Here is a 21,969-nt window from a genome sequence, read left to right as displayed (position 1 = left end):
AATATGTTTGTAGTGCAATCATAGAGTCAGAGAATCAGGTTGGAAAAGACCTTTAAGATCAAGTGCAACCGTTAACCCGGCACTGCCACGTCCACCACAGCCCTCAGCACCACAGCTGCACATCTTTTAAATACTTCCAGGGATGGTGGCTCCGCTGCTTCCCTGGGAAGCCTCTATGACAGCTTTGCTTAAGATATGATGGATTAATTACATAGCAATTTCAAACACAGCAAATTGCAGTGTGAAACTAGTTGCTGGAATCACTCAGCAAATTTCTTAGAGCATGTTTTACTGTTTTTCCTCAAACGTGTACATAAATGTGTGATAAGATACAGAGTTACCAAAAGCTTCTCGATTCTTTTTGAAGTCACATAATCATATGCAGCCATCCACAATGCTAAATATAGCTCTTAACTTTCTAAGTGGAAATTTTCTGTATGGCTATTAGGAGTGTTTATATGATGAGGAGTAGGTATTCCTTCTTAAAAAACAGTAGGTCTGAAGCACCTTCTGGATGTATTGCCAGAGTTGTTCTGCATGGAAGAAGTTGGCTAGAGGTTCAGTGACTAGTATGATGGGCAGAGGGAAACACAGCTTACCTTTTTTCATGTTATTTGTAGCCTGCGTGATTGATTGTTACCATGTTGTCTTTCCTTAGATTGTTAAACTGACTGTTTATAGAATGCTTCCAAAAAACCTTCAAAGAAGAACTATGATGCAGAGGCTGCACCTGTTCCCAGAAGATGTGAGTGGTCATGCAGTTATATTTTCATTCCTGTGTGATTTGGAGGTGAAGAGGGAGGGTTAGCAATAGCAAAACTCTTTGTCATAAGAAGGTAAATTTTTAAAAAATCAAGTTGATTTTATTTATGTATCTAAATGTAGTTGAAATACACATGCTTTTTTCTTTATTATTTCATAGAGTTGTGAGATAAGACATGTGTGAGATTGCCTTCTATATTTAGGACAAACAGCCTGAAAAAGGCAGTAGTGTTGACAAATTTTGGTCTGGATTTGTGGGGGAGTGCACTTGGTTTTTAAACAATCACATAGCTAAGACTATTCTCACCTGCCTCAGATTATTCCAGAAGACATACAGAAGAATCTTCTAGAAGAAATTCCTCAGCCACGTGTAGTCCCCAGGAGGTTAGATGAATATACACCAGAAGAAATTGCTGCCTTTCCAAGAGTTTGGACTCCGTAAGTATCTTATATTTTCTTAAAAGGACATTTGCCTGAATTTGTACTATACAGGGACTCATGTTGTCAGTAAAAAAAAGGTGGTTTTTTTTTTATGTGTTTTGGTTTTTTTTCTTTTGAGAGAGGACATCTCAAAGAACATACAAAGAGGACATACAAAGAACAGTCATATTAGAAGGGAGTAGTTGTTAAGGTTTTGCATTTATGGCCTTCCTTTAAAGAGAAAAGCTTTACTTAAAGTCATATTTTCAACTCTTCATCCAAATGAGATGAGTTAGCCATAACTGTTGGCCATCACCAAAGGAAACACCACGTGGCTCTGAGGGAATGATTCATGGCAGGGGGGAACTATCCAGATTTTCTCCAGAGGAAGAGAAAGAATTCTGCTAAATTAGACCTTGGAGAGTGGACCTTTGGCAGGAAACACACCATGTGTTAATTTTGATAAATAGTTTCTTTTCCATGCGCTATATCAGTTTCACAGTAGATGTGTGGTATATCAATGAGTATTTGTGGTTTGCTTCATACCACCACAGACACCAATGAGTCAACCTGCTAGTGAGAATAATATGTTACATTGGGATGTTTTGTGATTAATACCAATATGGTTTTTCTTGTGTTCATGTTTAGAGTCCTGTTCAGGTTCATGATCCCATTCTCAACAGAGAAATTAATTTTGAAATCTAATGCCTTATTCTAGTAAAATCTAAGAAGACTTGTAGGAAGCAGGCAGATGGGGAAAGGTGTAAATAACCTAAGGACCACTTTTAATGATCTATCTGCTGTTAGATTGTTGGTATTTCTACTTCTGTAGTAGTTTTTAAAAGGTTATTTTTCACTTTGTCCTGAAAAAAGTATTCCTGTGTACTTTCTTCAACACTAATCTTAAAAAATTAGACTTGGTGTGAGTCTCATATGGTACATCATCCTATTAAATAGTTCCCCTGAACCAGGTGGTAGCACCATGTGAACAGAGGGCAGCTGCTGAGGTGTTAGAGGCAACTTGCTTCTGATGAGTCTGCTTAAAATACCTCTCAGGTGTCTTGATAGCTGAATGATCATAGAATGGTCAAGATTGGAAGGGACGTCTGGAGGTCGTCAGGTCCAACCCTGGTGCTCTGCCTGCTCAAGTGCTGGTTGCCCAGGACCATGTCCCGACCATTTGTTAATACCTCCAAGGCTGGAGATGTTGCCTGGAAAGGTTGTTCAGGTAATCTGTTCAGTGCTCAGTCACCTTCACAGGAAAAAAAAAGAACGTGTTTCCTGATGATACCTGCTGTTTTTCACCAAGTCTTGATCGAATCAGTAGGACCTCAGAGTGCCAGAACTGAACGCTTCCTATTTTTATAGGAGCATTTAATAATCACCATAAATTTTCACATCCAGCTGTTTGCAGAACACAATTAGAGAATGATCTGCAGCAATTAACATGGTTTAGATTTGTAGCTAGTAGTGACAAGATAGTAGAAAGCTTTGTATAGTAGAAAAAAATCATGGTACAATAGCAAACCCAGTAACCTGCTTTGAAGCAAAGGAAGCCCTTAAATTGGAGGAGGAATATTATGTCCACTTCTGGGCCCCTCAGTTCAAGAAGGACAGGGAGCTGCTGGAGAGAGTTCAGTGCAGGGCCACCAAGATGATGGAGTGGAACGTTTCCCTTATGATGAAAGGCTAAGGGAGCTAGGACTCTTTAGCTTGGAGGAGACTGAGAGGTGACCTCATTCATGTTTACAAATATGTAACGGGTGGGTGTCAGGAGGATGGAGCCAGACACTTCTCAATGATGTCCAGTGACAGGACAAGGGGCAGTGGGTACAAGCTGGAACATAAAAGGTTCCAAAGAAACCCAAGGAGGAATTTCTTCCCTGTGAGGGTGAGCGAGCACTGGAACAGGCTGCCCAGATGGGTTGTAGAGTCTCCTTCTCTGGGCACATTCAAAACCCACCTGGATAAATTCCTGTGTGACCTACTCTAGGTGGTCCAACTCTGGCAGGAAGTTGGACTATATGATCTTTTGAGGTCCTTTCCACTCCTGAAGATTCTGTGATTCTGTGATTTTATGTAAGAAAGTAAAGTTGAATTTGAGTTAATGAAGGAGAAACTCACGTAAGAATAATACTCTTCAATGGTCCATCAGTAAAAAGAGAAAGCTAATTACTTTTAGTGTTTGTCTTGTACTGTTGCTATACTTTTAGAAGGGATTTGATGCTTTTCACTGCTCAATATTAAAGGAGACTTTTGGCTAAGATTTTTTTTTAAGGAAATTAAACATTTTTGATTACAGAATGTATTTTCTCTGCGTTATAAGGCACAAGCACTTATTTAGCAACTTCAAGGCAGAAGAGATATGTGGACAAAAGAGATGTAACTTTTCGAGGAGAAAACTGGTAGTGGATAATATAAATGAATACTTGAGTAGGATCTTCTTGCAATTCAAAAGCAGAGTGTGCTCATAATTGCTTTTGTGGACCAGCAGCTCTCACTGCTTAAGCCAGACCAATAGAATTTAGAAATACCAAGAATATAGCTAAAGCAAATGTCTGTATCTGTTTCACATCTATTTTTAGGATTTGCATTCCTCTGAGGGGAAAACTGAGAACAGTTCTATTGTTCTGTCACAAATTTAACAGAAACCAAAATGACTCTTTAGTAAAACTTCTTAATGTTAGTGAGCTTTTGCTTGCAAATCCAGGAAAAAGTCTGTGGCATTTATCTAGTCTTAAGTGAAAAAGCCTGCATAGGACTCTGTGTTTGTGAATAATGTGTGTTTGTGTTTGCACATCCACTCACACAGTAGTTGTACAGGTGGTAGAGAGTACTGTCCTTAGTACTAATACTGGTAAAAGATTCTCACATGGTAATTTAGCCCTGAATTGGAAGCTGTCACTTAGCTTTAACTCATTGGGAGTGTCCCTTTTATCAAAGGAAATGGTATTATGCTGCCAGAGCTTTTGAAATGCTTTTCTTTGTCCTCATGAACTGGCCTAGTCTTGCTTGAGTTCACCTGCTTAGCACTGAACCACCTCACTTGTGATGATATATAAGTGTGTGTAGCAGAGGACGAGTAAACTTGATGCTATCTAATTCAATCACTGCTATCAAACTAAGTTTCCTAATAGCTTTATGCCTTTGAGAAGATTATCCTTGGGGAAAATCTGCAGGTAAGAATACTATTTTGAAGATAGACCTAGAATTCCCCTCCATTATTTCTTTAAACCACTCCCTCTGGAGGAATTCAAAGCACTGAGAAAATAGGCATTCCCTTTTTTATCTATCTGTCCTCTGCAGTCTCATCCTGATTGATTTTTGGCAAGTGCTATGTGTACACAGTGTTTTTACTCCATGCCAATTACTGATATTGGGAAGTGCTGCTGCCTTAGGAGCCCTGCAGCTGCAGCACATTTCAAGGCTTTCAACTGGGAGGATCATAGTGCTTCTCCTGTGGTTAGGGTGGGTAATTGAGCAGGTATTCAGATGAGAAGAACCAGAGGAGTAGGTGCACCTGGGAAGAACAAGTAAGATTAAGGGAAAATGCTGGAGAGGAGTGGAGTTAGTGGACTCTGAGTGGGTTAGGGAAAACAAAGTGGGGTTTGGGAGGGCTTTGATGATCAGAGTAAAGAAGCTGGACCAGACGTTTCCCAGCAGCTGGCTGCTCTAACTAGAGCCACTTTTAAAGGCAAGAGGACGTTCCTAATTCTGCTGCCGTACCTTTGCTGTATTGGACTTCAATCCTACGTTCTTTTTGACTCTCAGGAACTGATAAGCCCTAGCAAAGGTACCAAGAATGAAGGTGATTATCTGCCGTATCTTTACTAGCTCCAGGGCTCATCGCTGTAGTCACTATTGTAATTTGAGCTTCTTGTCTTGGCCTGCAACCAGACTGTTGTGGATGTCAGGTATTAGTGTCAGATAAGTTTTATTTAACCTTTAGCTCACTTCTCTGCAAGTTTTGATGTTGGGAAGAGTATTCAATTTGAAGTCATGGGAAAAAAAGAATAGTGCTTTTCTTTCTGAAGAAGGGGGAAGGGCTTAGTTATTAAGTAAAAGATACAGAATTGAGCAAATTTGGTAAGATAACTTTTTTACGTGATAAAATAGAAGTCTGTAAAACAGGACCTAAAGCAAGTTGGAGCAATCACTGTTTCAGTTGGAGTGTCTGAGAATAGACAGGTTTACACTAAAGGCACTAAAAGAAAGGCTTTAGGAATATCCAGCTGTGGTGGGCTCTGTGTTACAAACTTTTTCAATGTTTAGGAGCCCATGGAAGAGGGAATATTTGCATGATTCCTTTGAAAAACTGTAAAAGTGACAAAGATTTAAGCATTTACGTACTCTTCAATGATGTCAGTTTTTTACAGGCATATACCAAAAATGTTCTTTTAAAAATGATTCAAAAAAGGGACAAAGCACTGACAGCTTTGGTCAACAAACCAAAGGGAAGTTAGTTAAAATACCATTGTATAAATGTGATATTCTTTATCATTTGAGATGTACCAAAAAACCACTATCTGATATGAAAATTGTTTCAGAAGAGGAAAGGTAAAGGGAATATGAGGGCTCTCTTTTGAAATCTAAATATTACAGGAACACATGTGTATCTCAGGATGCAAAGCTGTCTTTCTGTTTGGATTCCTCATAAATTTATTCTTTTCTAGCTGATAGGCAGCCCAGATTGGTTGTAGAATCTCCATTTTTGGAGATGCTCAGAACTTAACTACACAACTTCTTGAGCAGCCTGATGTAATGCTGAAGTTAGTCCCAATTTGAGTGTGGTCTCTTCTGACGCAAATTATTCTGTGGTTCTTTATATGTGATGAAAGTAAGCACGTGTAGATAGTAAAATAGATCAATGTTTTAATAAACTGTGTTTAAAAACCTCAGTGTGTAGGTTGATGGTAGTGTTGGTCCAGTTTGGCTTTGCCTTGGGCTATTGTTTGTTACTCTGTACTAGGGTCTTAGAACTCTGTGTGAGAGGGCATATGGTGGTAAAATGGAGCCTAGCCTTTTCTTGTCCTCTGTGTCCCATTCTGCATTTGGGATATAAAAGGACTGTGTTGTGTACTTGGGTCTGTGAACTTCTGCAGAACCTGAAGATAGGTTCCAAGCAGTCAGAGTAGTTCCTAATAAACCAGAAAATGAAGGATGCAGAAAAACTATAAAATTTCTTTTTTTCTTCAGATAGTTTTAATGTTTTCCTGCCTTATTTGATTTTAGTTTTAAGTATTGTTTATCTTCCATGAAGTTCTGAATTTTTGGGCACTCTGTTTAATAAAGGGTAGAGGTTCAAAAGGGAACTAAATTCTTCTGAGAATTACTTAAAAAATCTTCAGAGGGAGACACTCTTTGTGGCTTCTTTCTACATTAAAAAGCACAATTTAGTTGATATTAGCTCTTTAAAAATAGCTATATCCTTTAATGGAAAAGATCAATTGAAGAGCATAGCTTGATTGTGTGTAAGGCTACAGAATAGGTAAGCATAGTTAGAAGAAAATTTATCTTTAAGGTTTTACATTGAAACTTACATCCAAGAAAGGTGCCTCACTGTATATAAAATAGCCATAAGACAGTAGGAAGTGAATATAAATTGCTGCATTTATATGGGAAGTTACTTGTATTTGGAGGAAAAGAGCCCCTTTCCCTTTCATCTAAAGTAATATGTAAATAATTTTTATCCACAACATGAAGAGAACATACTCAGTGCTGCTAATGATCTCATTGGACTTTTTACCTCTATTTTGTATCAAAATCTCTTCCTATAGATGTGTTTTAAAGGCTATTTTCCTGGTAATTGGAGACTGACACACCATAAATAAATATCCAATATCCAAGTGTATCCTAGCAAATAGCAGAGAGGCTTTCGTCACCCCTCCTTCCACCCCAGTGGAGTTAATGCTCAGATATCAAGTAGGATCCTGCCCTGTGAAAGTGGAGAATTAAATGTCAGCATATTTCCAGTGAGAGAGATTTTCTTTGAGCATTCTTTCCTTTTATCCCTAACCTGAACCAATTGACTTGCCAAATTGTGCAGAGCTTCTCTCTCAGATCCTCAATGGAGAGGTCTCAGGTAAGAGTGGTGGAAAACCATGTAGATACAGGAAAGTTAAATTATGTCTTTTCCAGACACATTTAAAAGGGAGACAGGTAAAAAACTAGTTTCTTTGATTAAGTTTGATTTTGTAGCTTCTTACCATGAATGAAATCATTATTTCAAGTGTGTTTGAAGTTTCAGACTGGATGTCTTTTTAAGTTTTAAACAGAAATCATGACAGAATTTGCCAATCACATATGACCAAGCAAACAATCCTGTTCCATAAAAGCGAGGATACATCACATTCATGTGTGATTTTTCCTGTTATATACCTTTTTCAAGTTGTTTAACTGTCTGGGTATATATATTTTTTAGACCGTTTCAAAGGCAGGAAAATGTTTTTGAAGAATATTTACATAAGAATGTTACTCAGTGTATGGAACAGGGGCTCTGTGTTGTTCCAGTGAGATGGACACGTTCCTGAGAGTTTCCCTTCAGCCAGGGGAGCTGTGGGCTTTGCAGGTGGGCTGGGGCTGGGGGGACAGACTGAGCCTGGTCCCCTGCCAGCCTTAGCAGCAGCTCTCCCTCTGCCTGCCACACAGCCTCTCACTTGTCTTGCTTGGGATGAAAAGTCTTCCAACACTTGACGTTTTTCAAAGCTGATGTAAACACTGAAATTTGGTTTAAGAACACCAAACACCTTTTTAACGTTTAGTTTTCTGATCTTAGTTGTCTGATTTCTGACCCTCATCTGCACATCCTGCTTTGAGACTGAGGGCTACAGAACCTCCTCTGAAGCCATCATTTTGTTATAGCTGAACAGCACGGGCTGGGAAGGATCCGAGTCTGCACACTGCCTGTCACCCCCATGGCATGGCACACAGATTCTTGGTAGTCCACCAGCAATGCTGCATGGCTTTGAAAGCAGACACTCACAGTGTTCTCAGAAAGAAAAGTTTGTAGGTGATGAAAGACAAACACGTTAGACACCCAGGAACTGCAGATGGTTCTGATAATCCTCATATACATGCTGTGCTAATAATACACTGGTTGCAGCTTCCACTTCCAGTTCCTCCTTGGAGCTGTATTCCCTGCCTGCCTCAGGGAACCTGAAGCCCACTGCTGATGTTCCTAGCAAACAGATTTATAGGCATTGGCAAACAGAAAGACTTTCAGATTAAGAGATCCTCTCAGCCACAGTTGCCCTTTCTGTTTGTTGTCTTACAAGATAACTGCAAAGGTAGTTGTCTTGCCCAGTTCTACAGTTTCCAGTTCCTATTTTTAGTCTGGTTATTTCTGGGATGTAGTAACACAGCTGAAGAAGCCAGACATGTCCCGAATGTGTGGCTGAAATGATGTTATAAACAGTACTTTTATAAATGTAAGAAGCTGGCAGTTTTACTTTATGAAGTTCTTTTGTCTGTTGATTTCCTCACAAAACTTTACAGGGAAGCAACACCAAAAGACACTTTGCATTATATTGGATACAAGGATGGTATTTGGAGTATTTCCAGTGATGTGCTGTATTACAAAGATTCTAAATTGCACCTAACACCAAGGTTGTAAAGTGGTTGGGTTGTTTTTTTTTTTTGTTATACAAAGTATAACAAATTAAAAATTAGGGGGTGGTTACTCCATGTATATGGAGAAGCTTAGAAAGAAAACCAGAGAGATTTATTCCAAGGTGGTAAAGTCTTGAGCAATTTTTATAAGGAGCATCTCAAGTTTATTCATGAGGCTTTAAAAATTCTGCACTGACATAAACATAGTAAAGCCATTTTCTTAGTGCCAACTTTGTTGCAGTATGTGTCTGCAGGTTTTGGGGGTTTGAGTCATGTTGGTAGTGTGCTTTGTGTCCTAGTGTTTGGTCCTTACCTTGGGCTATGGGGTGTTCTGTACAAGGAGTTAAGTACTGCCTCTCCCAACTTGAGTGCTCATCTCCCTCAAAGCAGGGTTGGCATGTGTCAGTGTTCAGTGAAAGGGTGGCCAACACAAACTTCTGTGAAAGACTTGAGCCAGTTTTACTTTTTCCTAAAAACAGAAACTGTATCAACCAGGAAAAAGCTGTGCTGCCAACACAGCCTGAGCTTGTTCCAATGTACTCTTTGAGGAATCCCTATGGAAGTTCATTTTCTCTGTCTTTTTTGGTTCTCGGTAGGAGTTCCAGTAACGAACTGGAGATCATTAACCCCCCTTCCAATCTGGGAACTATCACTGGTTTACTTTTTTTTAAATAGTCAGGGCATAGAAATATCTCCTGATTTATTTATTTTTTAGTATTTTAACTTGAAAGTTGCCGAATCTTGTACTTAAGGCTGCCATAGTGGGATCCACATTCCCGTGGACAAAAAGCCACACAGTTAGATACCTGAGAAGAAAATTGCTCTCCTCTACATTAGGTTTCTACTGCAGGCAGCAACTGGGCACTGATCAAGAAGGGTCAGTAGCTTAATCGTCTTAAAAATCTGACAAATTCATGTTTAGGTTGTTTAGCCTATTAAAATGACTCAGGGCCTTTCTCTAGCATACATCAAACTCTCTCATGCTACGGATTCACTTACCCTTAAGTGGAGGCAGTTTACATTCTAGCCAAAACTAGAGTTGAAGGCAAGGGATTTAATAAAGGGGTAACTGGGAGTTTCTGCAGCAGCTATCTAAAGAGGCTCTCAAAGTTCCAAAGCTACTTTCCCTTTCCACTGAAATCTGTTGATCTCATATATGAGAACAGAAACTAAACTGATGTGAATTTGACAAGCAAAGTGAGAATAGTTGCATATGATACCATTGAACTACTTGCCCAGATTTAGTTAGGATTGCATTTGTTTTTTAATTGGTCTTTTATAAATGTCTAGATTTGCTTTTTTCACTTTGGGTGCTGACAGTAAGTCTGGAAAGCATTTCACCATTTCTTTACCCACTTCTCTATTTATTTGAAGAATAAGGTAATTTTTTGGACAGAGCCAAGTGTACGGGGCTGTTCTTTCAACAGTCCTACATTTTTTAGCAGAATATATCACTTAAAGAAAACCCTTTCATTTGCAAAAAGCATCACCTTTCCGAGATGAAGTTTCCATATACATTGCATTGATTTCATTTAAATGATTTTACAGACCCAGATCAATATCTGGGACTGACAGCAATCTTTAAAGTTCTTAGTTCCATTTTGCTTAACTTGTGTTTAGGCAAACTGTGGTTGTCAACAGTTTGTTTTAAATTTTGGTAAACCATCCTGAGTGTCAGTGGAAGTACCAAATTAGCACATTAGCATTGATTTAGATAATACAGCTTATGGATGCTTTTTAAAACCTAAAGCAAGTGCTAGTTTTATGTAGAGAAAAACCCAAGCTACGGTCCAGGAACACAAGATTTATCTTAAGCTTTGTGTATGCAGGAAAGGGTTAGTCACTATAGCTGTGCTGGCTTAACAGTACCAGTAAAGCCCTCTTTTCTGGCTCTGTTTTCTTACTAAAGGCAGTTTCTGTTGCTATGGTTTATTGTCCAAGTGAAATAAGTTATAGTTGTAGAAATGCTTTTTAACCCAGATGATAGTCTGCCTGAGAGCTCTGCCAATATGGAAAAGGTTGTTTGCCCCCAAGCAAGACAAGAAGCTCACAGTTTACAGTAGGCCAGGGTGGTTATTGGAAATGCAATGACAGTTTAAATATCGCTAGCAGTTTCAATGAGGTTTTTTTTTACCAGAGGCATAGAGCTACCCTGGGGTAGTAGAGTAGAAAAATGATTCAAATCCCTCCCAACTCCAATCTCTGTTGATATTTAAGTGTAACCACATAATCAGGTTTCAGAGAATGATAGCTGTGTCTAATCCTTGGGGTTTGATTGACTGGTGTGATTAGTCAGATGAAATGTGTTCAGAAATCCCCTTAAGCTATAGTGCACTTTGCTAATAGCTATTGACTTTGGCACAACTTGTGAAGTGTACCTGAAAAATACATATATTCCTCTTGTTTTGGAGTTTACAGTACATTTTGGCTCTATGTTGAAGTCTTTTAAGTTTGTCTTTAAAAATTAATCCTAAGAAATCCTACCAAGAATTTTATAGTTGCATTTATAAATTCACCCTGCAAAGTGTGCCAGACGGACCACACATTTCATGCCATGTGTATTTTGCAACCGTTTTCTACAAGAACCTTTTGTTACAGGAAAAGGCACAAACCCACTTCTTGATGTTAATAATCAGGCATGAGAGATGAGCCATAGAATTATCCTGTGTAAGCAGCCGACTGTCATCAGTTACCAATAATCCCACATTCCTAGGATTGTGATTTCCTTAAATACAAAGAGCAGCATTACAGCAACAGAGATCTACTGTGGCTGCTGCCTCAGAGGAACTGGATGGTAGACTGGTTGAGGGCTAGATATCCATTGTCTTCTGGTGGAAACTTTGTTGTCAGTCAGCTCTCCTAAAAGCCAGGTTTATGAGGCAGTGGATGTCATTGGATAACTACTTTACAAATTCAAGCATGGTTTAGAAGTACTTTACCACTAATTAAATTGCACTCATTCATATGTTTTAGTTTTTCAGCCAAGTCTGGGGAGATTTTACCCCTGTTGTTACTTCAAATTATTGAAATCTGTGTAGGAAAATCACACAGAGCATCTGTGAAGCTACACAGTCATCCTGGAGACTCATTCAGCTGCTTAGGGAACTCTCCACTGTTCTGTAGAAAACAGGGCAGGGAGGAAAAAAAAGAAGGAAAGAAAGGTCAGTGGCAAAAATCTATTTTAGCAGTCACAGACCTAAAATCCTCTGACATGAGTTATTTGTAAAATGTGTTGATAACTGTGAGGTGTTTTTACTGGTGGTTTTTTTTTTGGGGGGGGGGGGAAGGGATGGGTAACCCAAATGAGAATTGTAAGAGATATTACATTTTTCAACTAAAAAGAACTGTTGCAGAGACTGTAAATGGAAGAGATTAATGTACCTTTCATACAGAATGTTTATTAATTTTTATGGGGTTTTAAATGGGTCTGGAGTGTTTTCTTATTCATGGAAGCAGTAAAATTTTCACAGAATTCTAAGCCTGTCCTTCTCAATTCCTGCTGTTGGACCACTCCTATCGTCCCTTCATCAGTTCATTAGTGTGCAGCATTAGCTAGCCTTAAGGCACTGACCTTTCACAGTGCTGATACAAGGTTAAATCCTTTCTGAACACTCATTGCTGGTGAGATTGCAGAAAGTACAGGGAACTCTGGCCCTCTGGGTCACGTTCTCCAATGGTGAGATAATTGCCTGCAGGTGAAGAGAAAAATGCAATTTGAGATCTTCAAAGCTTCCAAACCAGGTGTACATTGCTGAGTCAAGAGCAGGTATTGACAGGTCACCTCTCCAGCATTGACAATCTTGTTCCTTAGCAGAGGCAGCTGTGAAACCATTAGTTATCAGTCATGAGTGCAAGCACACAAATTACAGTAGTAACTCCCTGAAATTTGACTTCTAGAAACTTCTTTTGGAATGCCTTAGACAATGCAATGTAGCAACAAAACTTTCCTGAGTATAGATTGCTTATGGAAAGATGACTACCCAGCTTTTTGAGCTTGAAAGAAGATGAGGTCATGTTATCAAATGCTATTTTATCAGCAGCACGTGGTTAAAAAAACTAGGCAGGTATGTAACTTCTTTTGAAAGAAGGAGGAAGAGCAACATAGCTTATGAATTATGTTTTTATAGCTAACCCCAATGCATTTGAAGTTTAAAGAAACAGAATAATTTGGGTTAAAATCTGTAGATTTGAAGAAGTATTCCAAGTTACTACAAATCAAGAGAATTTTTGTTAAAGAATTGACTGAAAATCAAAGTACTGTAGATGACTGTAACATTACTTCTTCACATGTAAAATAGTCAACGTCGTGTATTACTCTAGAGCCTTAACGTTAATTCTTTGAGGTAACTAATGCTGTTTTTCATCTGTCTGCTGTGAGGGCTGTATTGCAAGGTGTTCTTTTGCTTGCCTAGAAATAAGTCAGTGAAGTTGGCCTATGTATTTTTGAAATCAAAATGGTTGCAGTATATTGCAGACTGATGATTACTTAGATCTGTCCTTCACAGACTAACACCCCCTCTTTTATTTTATGTTATTTTTTTCTGAGGGTGTCTTACTTCGCTAGGCAAAGGGCAACATCTTCGCTGGAATGTGCTGACAAGAATTTAATAAAGATGAAACTATGTAGCAAGTCTGTTCAGATTTGGTAGAAATAAATATTCACACCAGGAGCTGCAAATTGAACACATTTAACTTTTGGAAGGCCCTCTGTTCTGTCTGCTTTGACAGGAAAAGTACCCTAGGAAGTGCTGAAAAAATATTGAATATTATGGGAAGGGGGGAGTCCCATCATAGTTGCAAGTAGGTCTTTTTCATTTGTTAGTTTTTGTTTGCATTCTGGGATGTTTGGAGGCTGAGGTCATAGCTTCCTGAGCATTTCATCTGATTAAAAGGCTGTTTTTTAAGTACCATCTATCCCCTTTCCTGCCTTTCCATTCTGCTGTGTAGCAACAGAATAAAGAGGATCAGGGAGCTGACCTGGATTACAGGTAACCTTGGTTTTGGCAGCTGCACAAAATGGTGTGCATTAGAGTTGCTGGGGGTCGTTAGGGAAGTTCTTGTAACATGTATGTTCACCAGAGTTCAGTATTCATTTAGCACACGTGGTTTAAACTCCATTTGGAATAAATAAATTGGATCTTTAAGTACTCTGGGGAGGCTCAGCCCTCCTTGACTAATTTAGAGATAACTTGAAGGGACTTTCCTCCTTAGGCTAAAGCTTGCCATTGAATTCTCTCTTGGGTGTCTATACAGATTTCACACAGTTACAGTTTTGTCTGAAAAGCAGTTCTAACTGCATCATTGTGTTACAGAAGAGCAACTGGCTGGAAGGGACCTCTGGAGGTCGTGTGGCCCAAGTCCTTGGCTCAAGCAGGCCCACCTAGAGCCAGTTGCCCGGGACCATGTCCAGACAGCTTTTGAGTATCTCCAAGGAGCGAGACTCCATAACCTTTCTGGGGAACCTGTTCCAGTATTTGGTCACTCTCATAGTTAAAAAGTGCTTCCTATTGTTCAGACATATGTCCTGTATGTCAGGCAGTGCCTGTTGCCTCTGGTCCCAGCACTGGGCTTCACTGGAAACATCCTGGCTCTGTCCTCTTCACATCTTCCCTTAAAATGTGTATATGCTTCAGTGAGATCCCCCTGAGCCTTCTCTTCTCCAGGTCAAACAGCCCCAGCCTTTCTTCATTTGTGAGGTGCTCCAGTCCCATAATCATCTTTGTGGCCCATGATTTCACTCCCCAGTACATCTATGTTTCGCTTGTACTGGGGAGCCCAGCACTGGGCATAGCACTCTGGGAGTGGCCTTACCCACCTCCCTGACTGACCTGCTGGCACCACTTTGCCTAATGCAGCCCAGGATAGCCGTTTGCCACCTTTGCACAGTGCACATTTCTGGCTCCTGCAAAACTTGGTGGAACCCCAAAACATTTGTAGGTAAAACTTTTGCACATCTGAATTAGCCCCTCCAACTAATCTATTGAGTTTTGTTAATATACTTGAATGGCTATGAGTTTGAGAAAGACTAAGTCAGTTCTGTGTTTCAGTGAGATTTCACAAATTGCCCTCATTTTTTATAATAAGTAAAAGTAACCTGGATGTGTGGAGTGTCTTCTGAATTCCTTAAGTCTAGCACATTATTTCTGAGAGTTTAAATAACTATTCCATCAGATCCTGAATTCCACCAACAGTTTGCACGTTCTGTTGGGTGTTGTGGATCCAACCTTTATAGTTTGTTCACAAGTGGGTGTTTTATCCCTTATACACCAAGTACACTTACCCCACGATTTTTATTGCATTCAAATAATAGGTTTGAAAAGAATATCCAGATTTACAAGCCTTATAATAAGGATGTTCAAATCCTTTAGAATATGAAACAAACTTTGCTTAATTGCATAAACCAGTAGCTCTGTTCCTCTCCCTGCTCTGCTGAGCATGCAATTCTGCAGGCTGCATACAGAGTCTTCCCAGGCCAGGGGTAGTTCTCAGATTGCTTTCTTGGAGATCACTCTGTATCTGCCAACAGGAATGCTGAAACAGTTTGCAGTACTGAGCCAGGCAAAAAACTGGCTTCCCACCACTTTCCTCTTAATATTTTAATCAAAACCTGTAGCTATCTTGAAGAAGTTATAAAGAGGCAGATTAGGAAGTTGAGAACTTCTGTTTTCAGGGAATTTTCTGTGAAGATTACCTTTATTACTTTCCATTTTGAAATTAATACTAACAGTTCAGTCTTGTTAATCTGCCTTCAGTTCTGTTTTCTTTTACACTCTGAATAACTTGTTTCCTGAGTAAATACAAAGCTTTATTGTGCTGCTTTCTACAGAGTCATGAACTGACAGAGTCACAGGCCTGCTGTATTTTTGCTGTCTGATTTATAATCCAGCATGTGCAGCAGTAGTGTTACTGCTCTCGGTGATGGAGCTTCTCTGGTGTGGGGGTTGTGGTGGAGGCTAAAAAGACACAAACTGTAGCTGCATATAGATGATGTTTTAAGAAGTCATTTGGCTCATTTTATTACATAATGGGACAGTTTTGAAAATGTGGTTTTTAAACATATGCACATTCCCCCTGACATTGACTGTTGCTCTGTGTTGTAGACTGGATTAATGCTTGCTGAAATTATTACCCTTTACAGCTGTCACTAACCGAGAGAGAACAACAATTCATTTCAAAATGAAGGCAAATTCAAGACTGTTTAGAAATGGGATAAATCTGAGTAGAAAAGGTCTGTAGAGTATTGGTTTACGAAGAGGTATGCATGGGTATACACGTGAGAGAAATCCGATTATAAAATAGACTGACCAGACCTACCGTGCCTCTAGAGAAAATCTGAGCCCATGTCTAGGCTTTAGCTTGACATCAGTCTTATCTCTTGAGCTGGAGTACAGAGCAAAAAAGTTACAGTTTCCCTGTAAATAGGAAACTCTCTTGATCAACTCAATTTCTTGAGTGTTCAAGTATGTAGGGCTGGCATCCAAATCAAAAGGCAACCTTTATGTGAAATACCTTAATTCAACAGAGTTCTGGGATGGAAAAGGTGCTGCCAGTTACAGTGGAGGCCACTGAGAAACCTCTGCTTTCCATATCAAAAACTGATGCTATGAACTGCAGGAATGTGTAGGTTTCCTTCTTTTTGTAAAATTCACTGACTGTGGATTGCAGAATTTTATATTGACTGTAATCTTCTTCTGATAGCTGTGAGTATTGAAAAAACATTGGCACAATTGAAGGGAATTAGAATGTGTAATCAGAGCTTAGGAGCAGCTCTTCTATTTCTTTTACTCAACGTTTAAGTATTGAGAGAAGCAGTTGGAGGCATTGTGGAATTGGACATTCATTTAATTTGCTGAGTATTTTGCCTAGAATTCACTGGACTGTGTCTTAGTGCTCTTTATGTACAATATAAAAATCAGTGGGACAAACACTCCTCTACATGTTTTGGTGGCAGACATCTGCTGCACAGACTAAGGTTGCATATTTTCAGTGAAGCCATAGTACTTTGCCTTTCAGCATAGATTTCAGAGATGCTAGTTCCCACAGCCTGCCTCCTGTTTCCCCTTGTCTTGATGCCTGTTGTCAATATACAGCATTTTTTTTCCCCAATAACATTACATTTTTTAAAAACAAGCAGCTCTGTGAAGTGTTGCCTTTGGGGGAATTTGTGAACCATCTCTTCTAGGAGATATAATTTCCTTTGTTCCAAATGCATCTCGGTGCTTTGCTGAGGACAGACAAAAGTGCTCCCATCAAAGGAGGACACTCTGGCATAGATTTCTGTCACGTGTCAACGAGACATCACCCATTGGTGTTCACAAGTAGTTCGTAATTCTCTCTGAGTAGACAAGGTTTTTGTATGTTCCCGTTCTTCATCTGACAAAATATTTATAACACTTTTGCCAAAGGCAGTGTTTTTCAAGGCTTAGCTTTCCTAGTGCCAAGAACTTGGTAAAAGCAGATTGTGGCCTCCAAAAGCCAAGTACTGGTAGGCATAAAAGGCTACTGTGGCAATAGAAAAGGGTTTTAAATCTTTTGTATTTGTTCACACGGTGTTTCAGTGTAGAAAATCCTGCCTTTAAGCTTCATTAATTTCATAAGACTGCAAACTAAGAGTCTAGTGTTATATGTATTTAACTTCTAAGACAATTAGCAGTAAGATTGAAATGCACATTACAAGCAGGAAAAAAAATTGTATTTTCACCCCAGAACAAAAGTAGTGTGAGACTCCTCACTCTGCAGCAACCTTGGGTTGGAGGTTTAAATGTGCCATTCGAAGAAAGATGCCAAATCCTTTGAGCAATGTGCAAGAGGATGGATTGGTCTATACAAAGGCATAATAACTATTAGCTGCCAGACAATGAGACCTTTGCCATGCAGTGTCTCTCCCATCCCTCAGCACTGCTCTGCCTGCTGGAGTGGATGCCCTGGTGAAACTTCTGAGGCAGAGCTGAGACGTTTTCCACATCCTGCTCTCTTACTACATAGCAGTGTGGTAGGATGAAATGGCTGTTCTGGGGTACAGGGATGAGACCCTAGGCACAAGCTGTGGAGTATGTCAGATCACCTTCCCAGTGTATGCTTGCCATTCAGTGTTGAGTATGTTCAAGTACAACATAAAGCAATTATGTAGTTGGTGGATGTGGTGCTTAAGGCAGCTCTTCCATGCACAAAGGGTCCAAGTCCAAATGTTAATATTGAATATGCCATTTAAATGAGAAGCAAAGAAGCTTTGTGATGAGTTGTTGAGGGAACACTAGTTGGTCTTTCTAGTTGTGCTTTAAAATGTATACGATCTTCAGATTTGTTTGTGATACACTTGAAGTAGCACAGACTGAATTGCAGAGCTGCTTACATGTAAGAACCTACAGGCTTGTGCAAAAATTGCCTGACTTCACTTTGCAGTACTATTGGCTGAGAAGTGCTAGATCTGCAATGTATGCTTTGAACAACTAATAGGTTTCTGTATGGCATCTCTGCAGCCACCTAAACTATGTCTCCAAAGTAAGCTCCCTGCTTCCACCACCATCTGCTTTTAATTTGCATTGATTAACAAAATTAATGATAAGATTCCCCACTGCTGTAAATTCAGCTCAGTTTGCTTTGTGGAGAGCGCCTTTTCCTGGATTCCAGTTGTTATTCAACTCAACAGCAATCCTTCTGCCCCTGTGTCCCATTACACGTTTACAAAACCTGTGTTATTCCACCTCATGTCTGATTCCAGTGAGACACAGTTCCCCTTACCTGTTTGGATGTGGATATGAGAGAAGCAGCGGTGTCTGTGTGGGCCAGGCTGTGGGAGCAGAGGGTATGTGTGTGGGCACCGTGTGCTGTGCAGAGCCACCTGTGTGCGCTGTGCCTGTCTGTTCTTGTAAGCAACTGGGTAGAGCCCTGACTGTTCTCCAGGACCTGCTCAGGGTGCAGGCTTGCAGCAGTCTGAAACACCACAGTCTGGTCTGAACCTTGTAGGGCCAGGTCAAATGTGGTTTCCTGTAGTGGGCAGGGGAGTGAGATTGTGCTTGCATGGAGAACTTGAGGAGGGTTTCCCAGAATGTTTTCCACGCCTGTCACAGTCCTGGTTTCAACTGGGATAGTTAATTTTCTTCCTAGTAGCTGACCCAGGGCTGTATTTTGGGTTTATGCTGAAGAGACTGTTGATAGCACAGGGATGATTTGGTTATGGCTGAGGAGCACTTGGACAGCACCATGGTTGTTTCTGCTTCTGACCCTGCCCTGGAAGAGTGTCGGCTGGGGCAGGGCAAATGGTGTGTGCACAAGAAGTTGGGAGGGAGCATGGCCAGGACAGCTGACCTAAACTAGCCACAGGGCTATTCCATACCACAGGATGTCATGCCCAGGATAGAAACTGGGTGAGTTGGCCAGGAGGGGTAGGTTGCTGTTGGAGCATTGGTCAGTGGGTGGTGAGCAATTGCAGTGGCCATCACTTATCTGTTCTTGGGTTTGTTTGTCTTAGGTACCATTTTTTTACTTTATTCTTCTTACTGTTATTATATTTTATTTTAGTAGTTATACTTGTTTTCATCTTAACCCCTGAGTTTTGAATTTTTTTTTTCTGATTCCCCTCCTCATCTGATGAGAGTTGTGTAGAGGGAGGATAAGCAAATAGCTGTGGGGGCTTCGTTGCCATCAGGGCTTGAACCACAACAGTGACCCAAGCAGACAGGATTGCAGAACCTTTAAGATTCAAAGTAGAATTTTCTTTAAATCACCAGTTTTAACTATTCTATTAGTGTTGTGGACTACGCTGTTAACTTAAAACTTGCCATTTTATGTACAGATTATTCATTTTTTAAAAGTGGAGGCAAATTAATACCAGTGTTTAAAGTAATTGTGAGGCTGCACCCACTTAAAGATGCCTTTTGTTTTGCTTAGGAAAGTAGGAATGGCTTGTAAGAAACACCTGCATCCAACTAGTCTTGATGTCTGTAAGTTCTTTGAGGTCTCAGTCAACTGCTTTGATTTGTTCCATCTTTTTAATGTCATCCAGAAAATCTTCAGCACAAAACCTTCATGCACCAGAATAAGGAAGCAACACTAAATACAGCTGTTAATACATCCTTACAACAATGTCACCATAGTTCCCAGACATTGCTTAAAGTGCTCTTTTCTCTTTTTTTCCAGACCTAAAGATTTCCGAAGGAAGTAATAACAACAAAAGAAGTGCTGTCAGGAACGTCTGTCTTTGGAAAAAGAATCTTCTACCATGGAAGCACCTGTGCATCTCAGCCAGCTCCTTTATGCAGGATGTTTCTGACGGCTGTTAGCAAACTTTTATTTGGAGTTCCTACAGAAATCATTGTAAATACCACCTGCACTCTGTGTTGGATGATCTGATATTTGTTAATTACATTTATTTTAGTTCTATTATTAAAGAATTGATAATTTTTCAATGAGTTATGTGCATCTGATGGAAACAGCAGGTGGTTTGCTGAGAGGAAGTGTCATGGACTGGAGGCAAGGGCTGGGACTGTCCCCCTGTTCTGCCACCCCATCGGCTCTCTTGGAGAAACGGATCTGTCCTCACAGCTCAGGTGTGCGTGTCCTTCTGCCTTCAGAAAAAGGAACTCTTCCTGGAGAACTCATTCTCTCTTAGGGGGACTTAAATAAAAACCAGTGGCTTGAGCTGATTCTCAGTAGCTGGTGTTTTCTGAAAGCCTCGAGTGCGGAGCGTTTGTACTGTATGAAATCAATGAGATGTTCCTGAATGCTCACCCATGCAGACCTGCAGTTCTCTTTTGTTTTTAGGTGAATATAACCCTTCAAGTTATGGTGGTTGTGGGAGTAACAAAAATCAGACTTCTCCCAGAGCCAAGTTCCCTTAGATGAACGCAGTCCTTGGGTGAGAGCAGCGCAGGCAGCAGGCACATGTGCATGCACACTCTGCTCCTGGCGGAGGTAAGAAAAACATCGTTTTTAAGATGCATCTGGGAGTACTGAGGAGGTGGTAAGATGTGTGCTGGTTCTTTTTTCTAGAAGGAGTTTTTCTGCAGCACGTGCTCTAACAGTGCTTCTGCCTGTTCATTATGACCAAAGGAGCATTTGGTCACTCACTGTACTTTTTCATCCCGAGTCTTTGGCCCTCTTTTGATATGGTGTGCCAAATGGTGCGCTTGGAACCCCAAAAATGAAGCCAAGGGGAAGTGGGTTTGTGCTTACAGAGGACCTGTCTGCTGCAGGGAGGAAGGCTACAGCATTCACAGTGCCTGGAGTTCCATGGGTGCTGGGAGAGGGATGTTTCAGTTCCAGCAGAACTTGCTGGAATACAGCAGAGCGGCAGGGAGTGTGGAGTTTGGAGGTGGAGCTGTCTGCTGGATTGTATCCCAAGGGCAAATGTCACTGGCAGGAGAGCTGTGCCCCAGGAAACACATAAGGCAGGTCCCAGACAGCACAGCAAACAAGCACCGCTGTGGAAAATAACCTTCCTGTTTCTCCCTCTTGCCAGCCTACTCTGCACTTCACTGTGCTGAGTGACAACACCAAGGTTTCTACTTTCTAGCTACTGAATGGTATTAAATAGATTCCTAATAGTGCTTCTTTCTTGATCTGGAGCTGCGAGGTGGTTGTCAGCAGGAGAGCTGATGGCAGTGCTGCTCCCTGCCTCCTGAAAGCCCAGCATGTCCCAATGGCAGGGTGCCCCAGTGACTGTTTACCAAGCCCACACCTGCCTGGGGCTGTGCAGGGTGTTGTCTGAAGCAGCACTTCCTCTGCAGGCATCAGCCCCACCATGCCTACGTGTTGTTCAAGAGCTTACTGAGCTGACAGCCAGTAGAGGCAGACCACACAGAGAGACCCGCTGCTGCTTTTTCCCTCTGAAGTCCTGATCTGATTTTGAGTCAAGTCACAGGAACACGCCTGCCTTACTTAAAGAATGTATTAGAGAGTGAAGCAGCAGTGTTCTTATTGTGAAAACCAAATGAGGAAACTCAAGCATATAATGATGCAAAATAAGTCTTAAAAATGATTTTACTTCTGTGAATTACTTCCCTGAAGTCCCCTCTTGCTTTTCTGTGCGGCAAGCCAAAGCTGCTGGGTAAGTAAATGAAGCTCCTGTTGTTTTCTGTGTAGAGGATGCTGATACATTACCAAACGTTTACAGTGTTTGGTAAATTGTGTTTTCTATTTCTACAAGCATCCTATAGGAAGCAAAACATTGTTTGATTT

General features: G+C 40.5%; 1 protein-coding gene across 2 annotated transcripts in view; it reads left to right on the top strand.

Moving 5' to 3' along the window:
- MRPL13 (mitochondrial ribosomal protein L13) overlaps positions 1-20,435 on the top strand; it is a 36,314-nt gene extending 15,879 nt beyond the window's left edge. The window contains exons 5-7 of one of the 2 annotated variants that reach the window (XM_061995629.1): positions 659-745; positions 1,079-1,200; positions 19,930-20,435. In XM_061995629.1, the coding sequence (XP_061851613.1) occupies positions 659-745; positions 1,079-1,200; positions 19,930-19,954 (234 nt within the window). In that variant the 3' untranslated portion in view covers positions 19,955-20,435. Of the gene's footprint in view, positions 1-658; positions 746-1,078; positions 1,205-19,929 lie in introns of those variants that run through there. The other variant, XM_061995630.1, reaches the window with a different exon arrangement.
- The last annotated feature ends 1,534 nt before the right edge of the window (positions 20,436-21,969 follow it).

Source organism: Colius striatus, chromosome 4 (assembly GCF_028858725.1).
Source record: "Colius striatus isolate bColStr4 chromosome 4, bColStr4.1.hap1, whole genome shotgun sequence".
NCBI classification, from domain to species: Eukaryota; Metazoa; Chordata; class Aves; order Coliiformes; family Coliidae; genus Colius; species Colius striatus.
Note: the sequence above shows the minus strand (reverse complement) of the source record. Positions and strands in the feature narration are given on the sequence as shown.